A 21,037-nucleotide genomic window follows, 5' to 3' on the forward strand; every position below is an offset into this window, starting at 1 on the left:
TTCACCAATCTACTTGGAAATCAAAACTATGCACACGGAGATTATTATATGCAAAAGAAGAGCATGTGCGCAGCCACAGTTAGAACACACTGAATGGATCAAATAGAACCATTTCCAGGATAGCCGAATCAGTATAATGGAATAATATCACGACGCATTCAATACTATGATACAAGAAACACTACTGCTTCCATTGGAGGCCAACAAATTGTATAGCTATATTCAAACCACGATTCTTGTATTATTATGAAATGAATATCCCGAATGAGCGAATTCTCGATGTTTATTATTCCTGTGCACTTGCACAGTAACAAAGGTGTTCAAAATTCTTTAGAGGCCGTAAACATATTGCCGTCGAACAGTATTTTGAAAAAACAGGAAAAAAAATAGGTATTAGGTGCTTCCTGCCAAGAACCATAACAGACTAAACTTTTGGAATGGTTACAATCTCACGGCTTATATGCTAAAGCCAAACCAATCTTGGGGGACTTATCAAGTGCCTTTGTGTCAAACTCTGAAGAAAGAGTTATCAAGGATTTAGGCTTCCATTCGTGCTGGAGAACTGTGCCAAGCTTCCCGTGGTTGTTGAGCCGTGTTTTCATGGTGGTGAGGGGGTCAAGGGCATAAGAACTTCCCACTGTGAAAGTGTTTTGATTTGCTGAAAACTTGCGTGAAATCTCAGCAGCAAAACAAGTTTTTGTAATGGGACTCAGTTCATGGAGATATGAAGCTTTCAAAGTGTCTCCCTTGTCAGCGCTAATGAACAAAAACAGTCATACAAAGTTAAAGGTTATTAACATCATATATTCATATTTATAAACAAACACACAAGATTATAAGAGAAGCTGGATTAGGTTAATTGAGATGCATACAATATAACAGCGGCACTGAATTCAGGCTTTGTAATGCCAATGCCTGCATTGTACTTCGTGAACAATCCTGATGAAGTGTCAAAGCCTACTTCACCACCAACAGTAAATACGTCGCTTCCTATTGCCGTAGAAAAGTCAACTACAGGCTTGGGAGTCAAACCAATGCTTGAGCTCAAGCCCACGTGTTCAGGCAAGTATTGAACCTCCAACTAAACCAAACAAAAAAAACAAAAATAAACAGCACAATAAATAAAATTATAGAAAAGTGCACTTTTGAGATTTTTGGAAAACTTCGTAAAAATGATGCCACTACTATAAATTATGTATGAAGGCATGAGTGAAAGAAAGAAATGGATGAAACAAAACAACAAATGGATGCAAAAATGGAATATTTACCTCAATGCATGTCCCACAAATAGCAAGGAGTTAAAGAATTTTGTTATGGAGAAGTTCCGTAAGCGTATATGGGGAAAAGAGTTGGGTAAAAAGAAGTAATCTGTTCAGGAATTTAACCCCACTTGTGATCTCCAACAAAAGAATACATTGGAGCTAGCATTCCGTGGAGAGCAAAGATTCTTATTGCTCAATTAAAAACTAACTCACATCAACTTCAGTGTGAAACGGGACGGTGGAAGAGACCTAAAGAAGCTTGGGAAGAATTGGTGTGTACTTTTTGCACTTCTGGGGCAGTGTTATCGGAAAAGCATTTCATTTTGGCATATGATGCTTTCAGAGACATCAGGAACAGTTCTGGCAGTATGTTAGCACCAATTACTTGGCATTGTCTTTTCAGTGAGGGCACTGTTAGAAGGTTGGGTCAGCTCATCATCAATTTGAGTAAGAAAATGATTGAATTACAAAAGGCAGAAAACAGGGAGGCTGTTAGTCCCATATACTATTTTTAGTCTCGTGAACGTTAAAATATCATTCATTCATTCATTCACTAATATATGATGAGGAAAAAATGGCACCAGATGCATTTAGAGGTTGTAGAACTTCAACTATAAGTAAAACTATCCACATAAACATTTTCTCATATTTCCTGACAAGTTAAAAGGGAACATGATAATCACTAAAGAAATAGAACGAACACTTCTGGTGTAAAAACAGCTGAACCACTTACCTTGCCAGATTTATCGTCTGGCAATTTGAAGCTAAAAACAGTCTTGGCACCTGGTATGACTTCATCAATGGTGATTGTAGTTGAAATCTGTTATTTAAAAGAAACAGCCCAGATATTCTAAGTCACAAGAATAAGTGAGCAAGCAAAACTGAATTCCATGTGCAAAGTTTGGAACTCATTTAGAATGCCAAGGAAGACTGTTTTCAGAAGCAGAGAAAGATAAGAGAGAACATCAAGCGGTTTCAGTTCTATTCAATCAGTTCACACTACTTACATTGGAATTTGTGTCCACTTTAACGTCGATGGTTGACTTCTGATACTTGTAGAGTGTAGCGATGTCACCGCAGAAAAGCCCTCCTTTGTTCATGCCAGTTGATGTAATACCCTGACCAGTCATTTAAATGAGTATCAGTATCAATTTGAAAAACAAAATACAGATGATTGCAAACAGCATAAGAACAAATGAGAACATGTACTTGGGAAATATATGTTTCCATTCACAAAAGTGAAATTGGAAGAAAAAAAAACTGCAGTGTATCACCAGTAGATGGAAATCAACAATAGATGAAAATTGGTTATTCTTTTGCCTGTTCCTCTCATAAAATACTTGTGTAAAATCTCATTTAACTTCATAAAATTTTACCATTATTTTGAATCTCATAAAATATCATTATTAATATTTCCTGAATTATATGTTTTAGAAGCCTATTAACCGACTTCTAGATATTCTATTGCATCCCACCATTTTTAATGTTTTAACTTTTTCTCCCTCCTGACACCAAAACCACACAGTTTGGGAAGCTTTGCCTCGGACCTTTGACTTTCACCACCAACTACCACCTCTGTCGACATCTTAAATTTCACAGATTTTGCCATTTTAAATCAAGAAAATCTGGTCCCGTCTGATATAGACATCATGATAAAAAAATTCTATGATTGTTAATAGTTCCTTGAGAAAAGCCCAGTTGGCTAACTCAACTGGTTAAGTGCTTTGTGGTTAAGTGCTTTGAGCTTCATGTAGGTCTTGGGGCCAATTCCCTAGGCTGTCTACCTCTGTTGCATGCACTTGATGTCTCTGCTGAGTCAGGCACTGTAATCAGCGGCAGCAGGTTTGCACTAGGTACCATCTCTGAAAGAAGGATGTGCCCTGGAGTTTCCCTACGAACTTTTAGTTGGGCAAAAAAATAGTTCCTTCAGAATGATATTTAGATCATAGGAGCATTTGAAAAGAAGATAGAAATGGAAAATTGAATATCCCAGCCCATTAAGGGTTTTCCTCTTGTTCATAAGGCCTTAGTTCTTTAGAAATGCAGGATTGATGCGCCAAAAGTCCACCCTCTCTTTAATTTTCCAAAATTGAATTAACAGACTTGCATATATGGTTAGGTTCTTCAGGTTGCCATTAAAACAATGGAATTCAAGAATTTTAAGAATGATGGGAGACATTCTTGGTAAGTCAACTTCATTTTTTAACCATCTGCCCTAGAAATGTAAGATTTGGAAGCAGTGGGGCAGCCTAGAAATGTAAGAATTGGAACTGGGGGTATGATGTTGGTAATACTGTTGGAAGTTCAATCAATAGAATGGAGGCAGCCTGCAGCAGGTATGAAATCAACCCCTTTTGATTCCTTATTGAACTGGTACAAATTATTGACCATATGACCTAATTTGATTAAATGCCAATACTTGATACAAGTTTTTTCTGTCTTTCCTGGTCGAGTTTAACCAACATAGGTTAGTGGCAAGGTGGCTAGGCTTGAGGTCCTAAAGTCAATTATTGGCATCATAACAACAGAAGTGCCAAAATCCTCAGCAAGATGCATGTGAGAATGTTGACCTGCATAAAGCAGAAATATGGAGGGTGATGAGCCCAATAAATTTGGCTGCCTGGTTTTAAAGTGCTTATTCAGACCAGTAGACACTTCCAGTGTGTTTTTTATGCAGATTTGTCCTCTTTCCTTAGCAAACTGGCACAAATACTTGACCCTATTGTTGAATTTTGTAGCTATGGTTGGTCTTCATAATTTGCATTCTAGCATTTGTAATGTATAAAGAATTTGTAAAACATGTTATTAATGTCATTTTGATTATTTAGTCCTTGAAAAATTTATTGTAAGACATGTTCTTCATGTTGGATTTAAAAGAGAAAATTTTGAAATTTGAAAATTGAATTTTTGGCTCCAAAATTGTTAAGTCGGCCCTCCCTCAAGTCAAGTTGGCCCTAGTGAAGAGACACACCCATTTGTGAAGGCAGAACATCTATATATAAAGGCATTTGACCTCCTCCACAAGAGCACCATTCGATCTCATCACAACAAGACATTTTCTGGGCATCAAAGTGAAGGGCAAAGGAGAAGAAGAACTAAGATCTCTCTCTCTTTAGCTCGCATCTCTCTCTCTCTAAAACTCACACGTGAGACCTTTTTTGGACAGGCCGAAATTCTGGAAGGCTGAGTTGTCTGGGCATATTCTGGAGGCCAAATTTAGACCTAGGGCAGATCTGATCAGAGCGAGTTGCTGGAGGCTTGACTTGAGGGTTGTGGACCAGGTTTGACCATAAACATAGTTTTGACTAGCTGCATTAAGATGTATTTCTTGTTGAACTCAACAATTTCTCTAAGAAAAAGGTTGTTGGGTTTTCCCCCCAAGTGGGTTTTCCCAGGGTAAATCTTATGTTCTCTTTCTTGCATTGTGATCTCTACTGTCTTTATGGTTTATGGTTGAATTTCTGAAGTGTAATTGCTTAATGATAAACTGGAATTATTAAAAGAAAATCTATATCATTTGAAGTAATTACCAATAGTTCAGAAATAGTGTGCTTGTATTTATTGCACTTCAAAATCAACATGGTTTCAGAGCTTTGGTAATGAAAAGGATGTTGAGATCACTCTTGAAGAAGTTTTCACTCTTTGGTAAAAGATCACTCTTGAAACCCTAGATCTACAACTATGGGTTCCCACATGAAGGAAGGAAACAAGTTAGAAGGAGCTACAAACTTTAGGGCTTGGAAGACTAGGATTGATCTTCTCCATGCAAAAGGTCTATAACTATGGGTTCCCACATGAAGGAAGGAAACAAGTTAGAAGGAGCTACAAACTTTAGGGCTTGGAAGACTAGGATTGATCTTCTCCTTGCAAAAGGCAAGGTCACTGAACCAGAGAAAGACGAAGAGAAAGCAAAGTTTGAGAAGGACGATTTTACAACCATGAGCATCATTGTGGACTTTATCAAAGATCACTTGATTCCCTATATTTCAAGTCTTCAATTCTCAAAGCATATGTATGATGCCCTAACCATTTTGTTTACTATCAACAATATTGGTCCAACCATGAGTTTGACGAATGAAATTCATGATATTAGAATGACAAGGAATGATACTATAGCCTCACACTTCATGAGAATATCTCAACTAAGAGATCAACTACAAGCAATTGATGAAGTCATCTTTGATAAAGAATTAGTAATGATAAGGAATTGATAACTACAGCACTCAATGGTCTACCCGAATCATGAGATGCTTTTGCAGCTGGAATATGTGCTAGAAAGGATGCTCCAAAGTTTCATGAACTATGGGAAAATTGTACTCAGGAAGAATCAAGGCTCGTATCAAGGGGAAGGGTTCAAAGATCTAATGAAGGCAATTCTCAAGCATTTGAAACACGCTTCAAGAAAAGTGGAGGAAGAAAGAAGTTTGGTTTTCAAAGAAGAAATGAAGATAGAAGACCGGAAGAAAGAAGATTTGCTCCTCAAGGAAAGAGAGACATGTCAAAAGTTCAACGCTACCAATGTCACAAGTATGGTCACTTTAGACACAATTGTCCTGAAAGATCAAATGATAGAAAGAGAAAGAGAAAACAGCATGCCTCTACAGCAAATTTTGAAGAACTTACAAAGAAACCAAAGAACGAAGAACCAGGTAATAAAGAATTCTTCTATTTCTCTGCTCTTACTGGTTTTGTTGTGTTGAAATATGTAACGAGGTTCGGACTTCACAATGACATTTGTAATCATGACTTCATGTATTTGATGTAGAGAGAAAAATAAAATTATTATTGTCATTCTTGAGGCATGGGTTTCATGCTCACATAATTTGATTTATAGGTCAAGCACACATTGAGTGCTTCTAGGGCTTGTCACTAGGTCTACAGGTCAATTAAGTCATTATCATGGACGGAAAACCCTTTGGGCATGTTACATATTGTAAAGGAAATTTTATTTGAGTCAAAATAGAGTCAAAGACCCTCCAAGACCTTGTCATAGTGCTACAACCAAGTCGGCCTATTAGGCCACTCAAGGTATCCTATATATAGGAGCATTCAGCCTCATTCAAAGGAGTATCGATCAATCATCCAAGAGCAAGCAAGAAGTGCGGAAAAGGAAAAACAAAGAGTCTCCTAGATAGCAAAGAGAAGAAGGAAGATCTAAAGTTTGAGATTGCTTTTGGGACACCTACACCTCCCACGTGTGATGATATTAGGGCTTCTATCTGTTGCAGGGAAGCCGAGTTGCAATACCATCAAAAGGTTATTCATTGGTACCAATAAGACTTGTTTTAAGGACCAAGTTCACAAGGAAAAAGGAGACCAAGTAGGTAAAAGAAGGCATATTTCTCCATTTCATCTCACCTGTGCTATCCTAGGGTTTCTGCAAAAGAGACTGAAAGTTGCAAATCAAAAGAGGTCGAAAATTATAGTCAAGGTGTAGGTCTAAGCTTATGATGTGAAGGCAGATTTGAACCAAAAGAGACTCGGGTTGACTTTGTAAGAAGTAAGGTCTTCAAGAAGAATTATGACTTGGTCTTGGAGGGGTCGTTTGACAAGGGTCATAGGTCTTGGAATTTGTCATCTGAAGTTTTATAAGAAGAGAAGAGTTCTTGTGAGTTTTCCTCTCAAGAGGAGAAGTTTTGGCGCTAGTTGATCACCTATATCTTGTGTCCTCTTGGTAGTTGTTTGATGATAAGAACACAATAATAATCTAATTGAAGAAGAAGCTAATCAAAATAAGTAAGAATATATCACAAGCAGTTATCAATTTAAGAGAAATCACTTAATTTAGCTACCGCTAGATTTCTCAACATGTTGCAGATAGTGAAGATTTATGGCTAGTAGATAGTAGTACCTCAAGGCACATGACGGGAGATTGAAATAATCTCACAATTCTGATGGAAAGAAGGCAAGCACAAAAGGTGGAACTTCAAGACAACCATAGTTATGCAGTAGAAGGCATTGGAAAGACATCCATTGTTGAAAATGTAGTGATGGAAGGTCCTCTGGCTTGTGCCTTAGCCAGTGAAGACCTCGACTTAGTCTTTCTCCAGCATGAATGCGAGTTCATGAGATAGACTTCAGTTACGATTAGTTGACTTCTATTTTACTGGAATGGTCATCAAGTTTTAATGCATAGTGTTAGAGCTTCAATTAAGAGGAGTCCTCTTCAATTAGACTACAGGACGAGGTGGCAATGACAAGTTCAATTAGAGTTTATTTAGAACGAGTTAAGACTTCAGTGTTGATTGGAAAGAGAACAAGTTAAGACTCCAATGTTGATTAGAGAGAGAACGAGTTGAGTTCTCAATTAACTCGCAATCACAACTCGTGCTACTAGTGAGAATTGCTAATCGAACTAGGCCTCCTTGCATGGTTCGAATTCTATCTATAAAGAGAAGGACGAAGGCACATAATTCATAGATCATTCTTTGTGTGTGGAGTGTGCATAATTGAGGAGCAATTGTGCACAAGGAAATAGGGCTCATGTGTGCAAGGAAATAGGAGCTCAAGTGCACTAGCCAATAAGAGGCCAAGTGCAGTAGGAAATAGGGGCTCAAGTGTGCAAGTATTGTGGAGCAATGATCAGGGATTCTCAAGGTAGGTCGAGAATATCTTTAGCAGAGATCAAGAGCTGAGAATAGTGAGGAGAAGCCTAGAGCTTTCTCATAGACAAAATTGTTGGCTGCAATAGCAGCGTGAATTGTAATAGATCTAATTGTTCAAGAACAATTAATAAAATACAACAAAGAAAGCAAGTTTTCCCTTTTGGGTTTCCTAGGTAAAACAAGCATGTCAATTTTGTGAGCATGTGTTTTTATCTCGATTATTTTCTGTTTCTTATTAAAAGTTTAGAGACTCTGTATCTTGGTGAAAGTAAATTTGGTTTCAGTTTTCAGTAATTTATCTAAATAGTGTGCAAAGTTTCAAGAGAAAATTTAACATGGTATTAGAGCAAAGTTCTGCATAAAGACCAGCACCAAAATTGATCAGTCAGTGAAGAGTGCAATTCAGTTTGAAGGCTTGTGCTCGAGTTTTGAAGACCATTTTTTGGATAAGCAGTATGTCATTCCAAGGACTAGGGGCAAATCACTTCTGCTCATGGAGGGGGAGAAAATATCATTGGTGTTGGAAGATAATAGGGTGCTAGAATTTGCGTAGAATCATATAGTTCCACTCGCAGATCCCTAAAATTTGATCCAACATAACAAGAATGACACCAAGGCCAAGAGGATCATTCTTGAGGGGGTCAAAGACCATATTATCCCTCATCTCCATGGGAAGAAGACAACATACAAGATGTTTAAAGTCATCTTGTTGATTTTCTAGTGCAATCAAGATTAGTACAATTTTTCAAACTGATATCTACTTCAAATGATAAAATTTAGAGAATTCCAATCATTGAGTAGTTATACATGACAATTTTCAACCATTAACTTCTTCAATAAAGCAATAGAGATCACAATGAACAATGAGACAAGAGGCACCAAAATTTTGGTCAATGACCACAGAAAAATACACAAGGGGAAAACTCAACTTTCTTTCCTTATGAGAGAGAATTTAGTTCATCAAAATGTACATCAGAATATTCCAATCAAAATTCCAATCTCTGACCTCAATAAATGCCAAGTCAAACTAGTCAAATGAGAGAGAAATAGTCAACATTGGTCCAAGTCAAAGTCTGCAACAGAGGGATTGAATTTCAGCCTAAGGCAACTGGTCAAAGGGCCGAAATTCAGCCTGCAATACCATAATCAAAGCTCGATCGAATCATAGAAGTTGACCTGCGGTCAACCCTTGGTCAAGAACCCAGAAACAGAGATGAACTTCGATCAAACACAATGAACGAATCACTAAAGCTTTCGGCCTCTAAGATCAATCAAGAACTTGATCAAACAAAGAGAAATGAACCAAATTTGATGCAAGTCAAGCAAAAGTCGAGAGAGTTGGTCAGCATAGAAATAATCTTCCTCTTCTCCTTCGCATGTGTGGATTGTTCTTCTAGTTTCATATCAAATGGATGAGTTGTTGATGGATGCCAAATAAGGTCAATCAAACTCCAATATATATGTGTGCTAGGAGTTGGGTTTTGACCAGAGGGTCAAACCCCTTCAATGGGTGGGGGCGACTTGGTCAACATAAAATACATACCTACCAATGAAGATACCTACCAAAGCTACCAATTTTCAACACTCCCTCTTAGCTAGGGAGGTACTTTTCATTCTCTCTCTCTCAAGGTCAGTCTCCCCGACCAATCCATTAGTCTCTCAGTAATAACCCAAGGGAGAGATCAAATGTACAAGACTCATCAAAAGGAAAGATACATAGCATCAAACTCATGCCATAAGCCAAAACCCAATGGCATTAAGGTCAGTTCCCCAACTGACGAATGGGATCAATCAATGAGGCCAACCTCCAACCACATGAAATGGTTTCTCAGTCAAGCACAATGACCCAAGTGAGTACTGGAAATCAATCTCTCTGACCATAACAATAGTCTCTCGATCAAACAAAAACGACTAAGAGAGTACACAGGGTCTATCTCCCCGACCATAAACAAGGTCTCTCAATCCATTACCCAAGGGAGGAATCCCTATCTCGATATCAATCTCCTCGACAATATAGTCTCAATCAAATATAATGACCCAAGGGAGAGAACTCAAAATCAATATCCCTGACCAAACCTACTGTTCTCTTAGTCAAACACAATGGCTTAAGGGATCACTCCTGTTAGAAAATTACAAAGGCGGAAATATTTTCTGTTATTGAGAATTACTTGTGATTTCCTTGAGTTATTATTATCTTTCTTATGTTCTTTCATCTTAGTTCATCAAGCAATTAACAAAACCAAAACATGAAGATCAAGTACACCAGATGTAGGTGCACAGCCAGGACAAAACCCCTATATAGGGGAAAACCCAGTCAAGAACTCTTCCTTCAATAATTCAAGATGAGATAAACCAAGACCCTAGACCGACAGACCTTCCTCCTCCACCAAGTCATCCCTCAAATTGTTCTTCCAACCTTCAAAGATCAACCGCAACACTACTGCATCAAAGACAGATTTCGACCTACTGCATCAAAATTTCGGCCCAGCTTCAACACTGCAATTTCGACCCTCCTGCAGCTTTAGTTCCTTCGCACATGTGAGACAAGACAGAGAGAATTTTGACCTCCTTAGCAAGAAAATGACCTCCTTCTCCTTCGCGAGCCCTTTCCTTCTTCCTTGGAATTCGTACCTTTTACTACTTCCAGCTACTGCAATTCAAACTTGTTGAGTGATCTCTTCAAAATGATTCGAGTTGTTGCTTATATATAGCCCTTCTAGGTGATCGAAGGCTTCTTTTGATGCCGACTTGGTGGAGGCCTAATTGACCTATTTGACATTAAAATAATTTTCTTCTTAGACAAATAAATCCCAAGAAGGGTTCTTTACAATATGACATGTACAAGGACACTTGACATAAACCCTAGAAGCCTTCAATGGAGGCTTTGACCTAAAAACAATTGACCCAAGCATGAAACCCATTCTTTAATAAGTCAATTTATTTAAATAATAAAACTTCTTTTTCTTTCTTTTGATAAATATATTACATCATGACTCAAGTACAATTATGAAGACCGATACTAGTTACATTCTTCAACAACTCCAAGCCTCAAAACCAAACTCCTCAACCATAATTATTTTTCAATCAAATCTCAATGACCCAAGGGAGTGACCAGGACAATCTTCCTGACCATAGACTATGGTCTCTTAGCTAAGCCCAAGGAAGATTGTCAATCTCATGATGCTATACAATCAATGCTACCTCTCTCCCACAGAGCGATTCTCAACAACTCCAAGTTGTTCTCTAAAATAAGCAAACTTCATCTGGGACAAAGGTTTCGTCAAAACATCGGCAACCTACTCATCAGTAGATACATATTCAAGCCTCACAGCTCCTCTCTAGACAATATTTTGAATGTAATGATACTTGATCTCAATGTGCTTCAACCTGTCATGAAAAACTGGGTTCTCAGAAAGCTTTACACAACTTTGATTATCACAATATATAATGGTTGATTCCAACACCTGATCAAACAAACCAGCAAACAACTTATGAAGCCACACAACTTCACAACACGCTGAACATGCAACTATATAGTATATACTTAACTTCAACCGGACTAAGAACAACAAAAGTTTGCTTCTTACTTGACCATGAAATCATAACAGAGCCCAAGCCAAAAACAAAAACTAGAAGTGCTCTTTCTATCATCAATGCATCCAGCCCAATCAGCATCAATAAAACCATGCAGCTGCCATTTTCCATTAGAAACATATTTCAAACCATAATCAAATGTGCCACACAAATATCTCAATATATGTTCGTTGCCACCCAATGCACATGTTGGGACTCAACCAAGAATTGGCTCAACTCATTCACAGCATAGCAGATATCAGGTCTGGTGTTCACCAGAAAATTCAATGAGCCAATCAATTTGTGATACATAGAGGGATCAACCAAATCACAATCACAATCTTGCAACTTCTTCAAATTTGTCACAATAGGAGTATCCATGGAATTACAGTCCATCATGCCAAATTTCTGAAGGATCTTAATGGTGTACTTTCCTTGTCCAACAAAGATTTTATTAGGCTTTTGCCATATTTCCAATACCAAATAGTAATGCATAAGACCAAGATCCTTCATCTCAATATCATAAATCAACTCCCACATACACAAAACAGTAAGTTTCTTTGCCCCTACCAACAAAAAAAAAAAAAAAATCCTCTGAAGACAACAACAAAGTCAAGGACTCACATTCAACAAAGTCAAGGACTCACATTCAACAACCTTGATGTACAAATTTGGGTCAACATCACTCGTTTTGAAACCAACCTTGATGGAAGCATTGCTATGGATTCTCCCAAAAATCCACAGCAATGCTTCCATCACTTGCATGCTTGATTTTGTGGATCCATTTGGAAGACACAAAAGATTTTTGTTCAAGTCTTGGCACAATTTCCCATACATCATTCTTCAATATGGACAGGTACTCAATGTTAGCATCTTTCCAAACTTGATGTTCAGTAGCCCTTTCATAAGTGGAGGGCTCAAATTCAATGATCTTACACATCATTGTTGCATAACCTGAATACTTCTTCGACCTCTTGCTTTCTTTGAAGGTGAGACAAGGTGTTGTGTGTCCTTCAACTTCTTTCAAAGTTCTTTCAAGCCAAGCAAGTCTCTTTCTAGTCTCAAGTACAGTGACTCTAGGTGAATCAACAAATTCATGTGGATCATCAAACTCTTCTTGAGGATCATGTTCCATTGGTTTAGGTTCTTCAAATTTCGGTTCCACATTCTTAGAAACCACCTACATCTCATCATTAGAGTCCAAGTGTGATCCCTTGGACTTCCAGAAAGCAGCATCCTCATAAAAAAGGACATCCCTGCAAGTTTCAATAGATCATTGTCTTTGTAGACTCTGAAAGCTTTTGAATTTTCCCTATAGCCAACAAAAGTTCCCTTCTTCTTAGACGACTCCAATTTTATTCTTTTCTCCTTGAGCACATGAACATAAACAGGACAACCAAAAATTCTCAAATGTTCAACATTGGGTCTCTCACCTATGAAGACTTCTTCAAGAGTCTTGTAATCCAATATTCGGTGTGGACATCTATTTTGAACATAAATAGTTGTCTTTGAAGCTTCTCCCCATAGAAACATTGGCAGCTCTTGATCATGAAGCATGGCTTTGGCAACTTCCATAATAGTTATGTTCTTCCTTTCAACAATTCCATTTTGTTGAGGGTAGTAGGGAACTATCAGCTCCCTCTTAATTCCAGCATCCCTGCAGAAAGCAATCAGCTCCTTGGATACATACTCTCCTCCATTATCAGACCTTAAAGTCTTGATCGTTCTTCCTGTAGCATTTTCAACATGTGCCATGAATTCTCGAAACTTTTCAAACACTTCATTTTTGAACTTCAGGAAATAAATCCATGTTTTACAAGAGTAATCATCAATAAAAGTGACAGTACAAATGACCACCCAAGGATTTGTTAGACATAGGCCCACAAACATCAGAATGCACAAGATCCAAGATTCCTTTGAATCTACTATCACTACTAGTACATCATTCTTTAAATTTTTCCCAAGAGCACACCCTTTGCAAACTCCATCATGTTCAATCTTAATTTCAGGTACACCTTTAACAAAATCCTTCATTCTAGACAAAGCTTTATAACAAACATGAGCATACCTTCGATGCCATAGTTCACAAAGATCAAAAGTGTTGTGTATCAAGGCTTGAATTGAGCATCCAAGGAGACGATATAGGCCTCCTATTTGTACACCAATGACCTTGGAAGATTCAAAGGAGTCGTCCTTCTTCCATACTAGAACTTGTCCATCAACAAATGCAATTTTATACCCTGTCTTCAAGAGATGAAATAGACAACAAATTCTTCTTCAAACCAGGAACATATAAAATATTATTAATAGAGACATTACCTCCTGATTCCAATTGGAAGGATGAAGAACCAATGCTTTGGTTTCGTACTTGCCATTGTCTCCAAGCTCAACCCTTTGAGCTATCTTCTTTTCAACGAATTTAGAGAGATTCTCATGACTTCTAGTCATGTGCCTAGAGGCACCATTGTCTACCAACCAAATTTCATCATGACCTGCAATAGAACCTGTGAAAGCAGAATAAAAAGAATATTCATCATCAGAATCTTTCTTCCTAGGCCTCCTCTTATGTGAGGGTTCATTAAGGTTAGCTATAGAAGCATGGTGCTTCCCTTTCCTTTTTCGATCATCATCCCTTTGAGAATCATTCCTTTGAGCACACCTATTTTGATGGTGACCATATGCTTGGCAACAATAGCAGTGAACATTTGTAATGTCTCTTCTTTCTTGAGAGGCAAGAGTTGGTCTTCTTTGTGGAGCAAGTCCTCTTCATGGAGTAGATCTTGAAGGAGGTCTCCTACCCGAACTTCTTTGCAATCTTCCAAAAATTCTTCTAGCTTTGCTATTCTTTGAGTGGGTTGTGTTGAAATAGGTAACTAGGTTCGGTCTTCATAAATATGAAATGAACTCTTGATTCTTATATATTGTAAAAAGAAAGAAAAATTATTATTATTATTATTATTATTATTATTATTATTTGTAGCATGGGTTTCATGCTCCAGGTCAATTTATTTATAGGTCAAGGACCCATTGAGTGCTCCTATGTTAATTTTAGATAACAATGGTATGTTCTATGCTTAGCACAATTTACTTCAATGTTCCTTTAGCAGCCCAAAAAACAATTTTCAAAAATTTCCAGTAGCAATCATATTAACCATTAATCACATTGACAGTAAATGCAGATAGAACATAAAAACATATGCAAAAGACAAGCCAAGACAAGAGGACACCAGATTTGGCGGATGCCAGGGAAAAACCCCAATGTGGGGAAAACCCTTTGATCAAATCTTCTTATTATTATTCAATAGTTCAGCAGAGAGAGAGAGAGAGAGTACAAAAGTCAAATAGATTAGCCCAATACAAAGTTAAATCAACCCTGTCAAATTCTGCAATCGACTGCAGTCAAACTTCAACGCTAACCAAAATGTCAACGCTAGTCAAATCAATAGCAAGTCATCTCCTTTGAAGCCCGGTCAAAGGAAAATTAATTCGGCCTCCATCAAAGGTAAAAGTCAACCCAAAACAATCCCACAAATGTTGGTCAAACTCAATCAAATAGCAGTCTGCCTTGAAGTCAACATTGGTCAAACAATCCCAAACACTTCGATTGCTATGCCAATTAATGCGGCCTCAAGAGAGCGAAATTTTGCCCCAAAAAACGGAGTCAAACTTGATCAAAATAGCAATGGTCAAGCTAGTCAACGCAAGTCAACAGTCTGAAATTTTCGTCGTGTTTTAGCCAAGAAAAAACAATCCTCCTAGCCGCACGTGTGAGAAAGAGAGAGAAGATTCCCAAGCTGTATGAACCAATCTTTTTTGGAGAGAGAAGAATGATGAAGTGAGTGATGTCCAAATGAGGAGAGAGGTCTCTTCTATTTATACACTTTGATGTGGGTGAAGAGACACATCTATTGGGCTTCTTGAGCCTACATTAAGTTGAGGCCGACCTTAACAATTTGTACATGTGAGAATAAATTCAAAATCATACTTCTACTTGTCCGAATGTGATGATCTTTATATCAAACTTGGACCTCTCGAAAAGAAGAATCCAATGAAATAATCATTTCCATCATATGAGATGTCCCAAGGTAGAATTTGGCCCTAGTTGCCAATTTTAACATTCTAGGGTTTTTCATAGAGTCAAGAAGTCAATTGAGTTATTGTGATATATGTAAGACCCCATTAGGCATCTTGTAACAAGTCAAGAAAATTGTTGTAAGTTAAGATGTGTCATGTTAAATTTTGGTATGCTCTATGCTTGAAGCAATTTACTACAAATTTTCTTATTAGCCCAATATCAATTTCCAAAATAGCAATCACATCAGCGTGATAGTAAAATGCAGCTAGAACATAATTATAAACAGTAGAAGACAAGCCAAGACAAGAGGACACAAGATGTGGCACCAGCCAGGGACAAACCCCAATGTGGGGAAACCCTTGATCAATTCTTCTTATATTCTTCAATAATTCAGCAGAGTTAGAGATAGTACAAATATACAATTCTGTAATTTTATGACAGCAACAGCAAAACCCTAACCAGCAAAGTCAAAGTCAGCCAAACAGGTCAGATTTGACCTCCAACCAATCTCAGTCAATGCTCAATCAACTCGGCCTCCAACAGCAAGAAGAAGCAACCCAAAACAGTCCGAAAATCACAGTCAACAATGGTCAAACCTGCTATCAGCCCTCATGACAGCCAACGTTGGTCAACGCATAGTCAAAATAGGTCAAAGGTGTAGTCCAAAAATGTGGCCTACCAAGGAGAGGCAGCCTAACCCAATCCGCATGCAAGAATCAGTCAACACTGGTCAACGCTATCAATTCTGCCCCCTTGCAACTCAGTCAACCCTAGTCAACGCTGCCCTAACCAGAATCTGCATCCTCCTCCTTCACACGTGTGGGAGATCTGCTCCTCTAATGTGTACCCAATCAAACTAGGAGAGGGAGAAGAATGTGAGATGAGAGGAGTGAAATTATGCCACAAGGTCTCCTCCTTTTATATGCAACGTTGAGGATAAGCTAGGGGTGAAAATGATTATTTTGCTTGCTAGCCGACCTTGACAAATTGTCAACAATACAAATAAATTCAGATCTCCATGAATAAATGTCAGAATCAGATGATCTTTAGATCAATCCTACACCTCTCAACAAGAGGAATCCAAGAAAAATATCAGTGGCCATAAATGAGGTGACCAATATGGAGTTTGGCCCTAGTTGCCAATTTTAACACTCCCTCTCAACTAGGGAGAACTCCATCTGCTAATCCATCTGTATGTTAGTACTATCTCTGTCATCAATGCACTACTCTGCTGAACCATGAAGAATAAGTGATCGAGAATGTATCATACCATTCTCTACTGAACCGAAGTCAGTCTCAGATGAAAGAGAGTGTCTCGTACCACTCTTACTGACCCGAAGTCAGTCCCAATGAAGAGAGTGTGTCATAACACTCTTACTGATCTAAAATCAATTCCAAATAAAGAGAGTGTCTCATACCACTCTTACTGACCCGAAGTCGGTTCCAATTGATCCCAGATCAATATCATCCTAGCATAGGAGTACGGTAGTACATGATGCGTCCATCAATAGTACTATGTTCCATATCCTCATTTCCCTACTCATTGGCCAAATGAGAGGTACTTCCCATGAGTCCCAGACTACATGGGTAGGATGTCTCAGCAGGAGAAGGATGAACCACTCATCCTGCCTACATGTCGCCAGGGGTATCCCGGGGGAAGGTTGAACCACTCACCCTACAACAAATCACTAGGGGAAGGCTGAACCACTCACCCTATGATTGTGTCTCAGCAAGAGAAGGATGAACCACTCATCATGCCTACATAGCAAACCACTAGGGGAACGATGAACCACTCACCTTGTGGTTGCTCATCGCTCCAAGAAGTACCCCAAAGCCCCCGGAGCTCCCAGAGTTCAATGTCCATATCATACAGGACCCTCAGGAAAGGGTCTCTCCACGACTCCTAGTGGTTCTCGAAAAGCCAAGAATTTGGCCTTTCGCAAGGGCTTCATCTGAATATCGGAAACCTGCACATTAGTCCCAGATTGATGGAACCTTCTTGCTCCCCGTTGTACCATATCCCAAATATTGTGGCACCTGATGTCTATATGCTTGGAGCGATCATAGAACATGGGATTCCTCAACAATCGAATCCCACTTTGGTTGTCACAGAAGATCACGATGGTATCCAGCAAGTGTCCAAACATCTCACTGAAAAGCTTCCACAACCAGACAGCTTCACACGAGGGCATACTCGCAACTATGTATTTGGCCTCAACGGTGCTCAAAGCAACCGACATCTGCTTCCTGTTCATCTAGGATATTGAAGCAGAACCCAAAGAGAAACAGCACCCGGAAGTGCTCTTACGATCCTCCACACCGCCTGCCCAATCAGCGTCAAAGTAAATATGCAACCTCACATTTCTGGCAGTGTATCTCAGTCCATGAGAGGTTGTGCCCTGAAGATATCTCAATAGATTCTTGGCACCAATCCAATGAGGCTCAATCATATATGAGCTCAACATGCTAACTGCAAAACATATATCCGAACGAGAGTTCACCAAGAACATCAATGCTATTATGAGTTGATGAAACTCAAAGGCCTTTCCCAAATCAGGTCCGGCAGCACTACCGCATAACTTCTTGAAGTTAAGCTCCATTGGGATAGTCACGGGCTTGCAGTCCACCATTCCAAATTTGGAATCCAACTCCCTCTTACTTTTGCAAAAGAGAGGGTCTGTAGTACTGTACCTGCCAAAAAGAGGTCGTCTTCACAGGGTACCAGTATGAGAGTTCTATCATCCACAACCTTCAAGCAAAGGTTTGGATCTGCTTCACTCCTAGTGAATCTCAGATTCATCAGATAGTTATCAATCCTCTCATACCAAGCCTGGGGTGCATGCTTCAAGCCATAGAGAGCATTCTTCGACATGCATACATGAGATTCCCGAACATGAAACTCAAACCCCTCGGGTTGTTCCACATCTGTGGTCTTGTTATTAAATGAGGGGAAAGGTGCCCTTATAAGTTTTCTTTCAGTACATCTCGGACATGTACCTTCATGCTCTTCTTTGAATTCAGGCATCCCTGTCACGATCTGTCTCACATCGGGTAGGGCTTTACAGTGAAGATGGGCAAACCTCTGATGCCATAGATCAGACATGGCCCCCAATGTACCTCCTACAACTTGATACAAATTGCCAACCTTGAACCCAAGAGTAAAAGCATCTTTAAAATTCCTTTTCCAAACACGTACCTTTCCATCAATGAATGCCACCTTGTAACCTTTGTCTTCCATTGTCGAAATGGACACTAGGTTCTTCTTGAGATCACGTACATAAAGAACTTGTAAATGAATCGTGTTATCCTTATGCAATTGAAGGGTAACATTCCCTACACCTTTTACAGGATAGGTGGCATCGTCTCCAAGAATAATCTCCAACTTTGTTTCCTTCTCTATCAGATTAGAGAGTGCTTCCTTGTATCCAGTGAAGTGCCTTGAAGCACCACTATCAATAAGCCAATTTCCCAAAGTATCCGAAGAAGAGGTAGAGGAGAGGGCCGATATAAAATAATACTCCTTTTGCTTATCAGAAACAACATTTGATTCTTCATACCTGGAGTTCCTTGCTTTCTTGGAGGGCCGACCATTTCCTTGATGTCCTGCATTCCTTTTTCCTTTGCCATTGTACCCATCATTCCTTCAATCATTGAAGATGCTCTTGGAATGATTGAGATCATCATCATGAGATGTGCCCCTTCTATTTGGACATTTCCTCGCATAATGGCCAAATTTATTGCAAGAAAAGCATCTACCTTTCCTTCCACCCTTAGATCCGGACTTTCCATTGAAGTGACCTTAGATAGGCCATCAGACGCTTACCAATGGAATCTCTGATGATCTTCTTCACTTTGACTTCACCCTTGGTGTACTTGTTCTTTGTAGCAGCCGATGCATTTGATGGAGGCTCAGGGATTTTACCCTTCACGAAATCCAGCACTTCTTGCTCTTCCACTGTCAGATCCAGAGACATCTTCCATCCGTGATAGTCAGACTTTTCATGGAGCTTATCTTCAGCCGGGTAGTGGGATGGGAATCCATTGAGCTTTGACCTTGTCCAACTGTCTTTGGTGATTGCTCTTTCACTCTTGCTTGGGCTTTGTCTTCACCTTAGCTCCAATACCATGTTAAATTTTGGTATGTTCTATGCTTAGAGCAATTTACTTCAAATTTTCTCATTAGCCCAATATCAATTTCCAGAATAGCAATCAGATCAGCATGATAGTGAAATGCAGATAGAACATAATTATAAACAGTAGAAGACAAGCCAAGACAAGAGGACACAAGATGTGGCACCAGCCAGGGACAAACCCCAATGTGGGGAAACCCTTGATCAATTCTTCTTATATTCTTCAATAATCTAGCACACAGAGAGAGTACAAATATACAATTCTGTAATTTTATGACAGAAACAGCAAAACCCTAACCAGCAAAGTCAAACAAGTTAGATTTGACCTCCAAACAGTCTCGGTCAATGCTCAGTCAACTCGACCTCCAACGGCAAGAAGCAACCCAAAATAATCCGAAAATCACAATCAAACTTCAGCCAACGCTGGTCAAACCTACGATTAACCCTCATGACAATTAACGTTGGTTAACGCATAGTCAAAACAGGTCAAAGGTGTTGTCCAGAAATGCGGCTTGCCAAGGAGAGGCAGCCTAACCCAATCCGCATGCAAGAATCAGTCAACATTGGTCAACGCTATCAATTTTGCCCACCTACATCTCGATCAACCCTAGTCAACGTTGCCCTAACCAAAATCTGCGTCCTCCTTCTTCATACGTATGAGAGATCTGCTCCTCTAATGCATACCCAATCAAACTAGGAAAGAGAGAAGAATGTGAGATGAGATGAGTGAAATTATGTTACAAGGTCTCCTCCTTTTATATTCAATGTTGAGGATAAGATGGGCATGAAAATGATTGTTTTGCTTGTTGGTCGACCTTGACAAATTGTCAAGAATACAAATAAATTCATATATCCATGAATATATGTCGGAATCAGATGATCTTTAGATCAATCCTACACCTCTCGACAAGAGGAATCCAAGAAAAATATCAGCTGCCATAAATGAGGTGACCCATATGGAGTTTGGCCCTAGTTGCCAATTTTATCATGTCAAAAGATTCCCTCCAAGACAAGTCAACCTTAGCAGAGGACAAATCGGCCTAAGCAAGGATAAGTCGGCCTCATAAGGGTTGTTCGAATGGTATATATAAAAGTGCCATCGACCTCATTTGAAGAACACACACTCAAGTTCAATCACAAGAAGAAAAGAAAACAAGTTGAAATCCTAGCAAAGAGAGAGAACAAAAGACAGAAGAGAAGCCAAATTTTGAAGACAATTTTGGGTCTCCATCTCCTCACACGTGCGAAATTAGGGCATCAATTCTGCTGCATTAGGAACCGAATTGCAATCACCTAAAGAAGTTGATTTTTGTCTTTAGAAGGATCAAGTCTACAAGCTAAAATCCTAAGGAGAAGGAGGTACTTTGGGCGAAGGAGAGAGAATATCAAATT

At 39.0% G+C, this 21,037-nt stretch overlaps 1 protein-coding gene across 1 annotated transcript in view; it reads right to left on the reverse strand.

The window, feature by feature from the left end:
* Positions 1-208: 208 nt before the first annotated feature.
* VDAC2 (voltage dependent anion channel 2) overlaps positions 209-21,037 on the reverse strand; it is a 65,368-nt gene continuing 44,539 nt past the window's right edge. The window contains exons 3-6 of the mRNA XM_089424486.1: positions 2,270-2,380; positions 1,996-2,082; positions 873-1,081; positions 209-756 (exon numbers count right to left, since the gene is read on the reverse strand). Coding sequence (XP_089280612.1) covers positions 450-756; positions 873-1,081; positions 1,996-2,082; positions 2,270-2,380 — 714 coding nt within the window. The 3' untranslated portion in view covers positions 209-449. The remainder of the gene's footprint in view (positions 757-872; positions 1,082-1,995; positions 2,083-2,269; positions 2,381-21,037) is intronic.

This window comes from Pinus tabuliformis, chromosome 6, assembly GCF_031772625.1.
Source record: "Pinus tabuliformis cultivar Carrire ecotype Pingquan chromosome 6, CPIR1, whole genome shotgun sequence".
Classification (NCBI taxonomy): Eukaryota; Viridiplantae; Streptophyta; class Pinopsida; order Pinales; family Pinaceae; genus Pinus; species Pinus tabuliformis.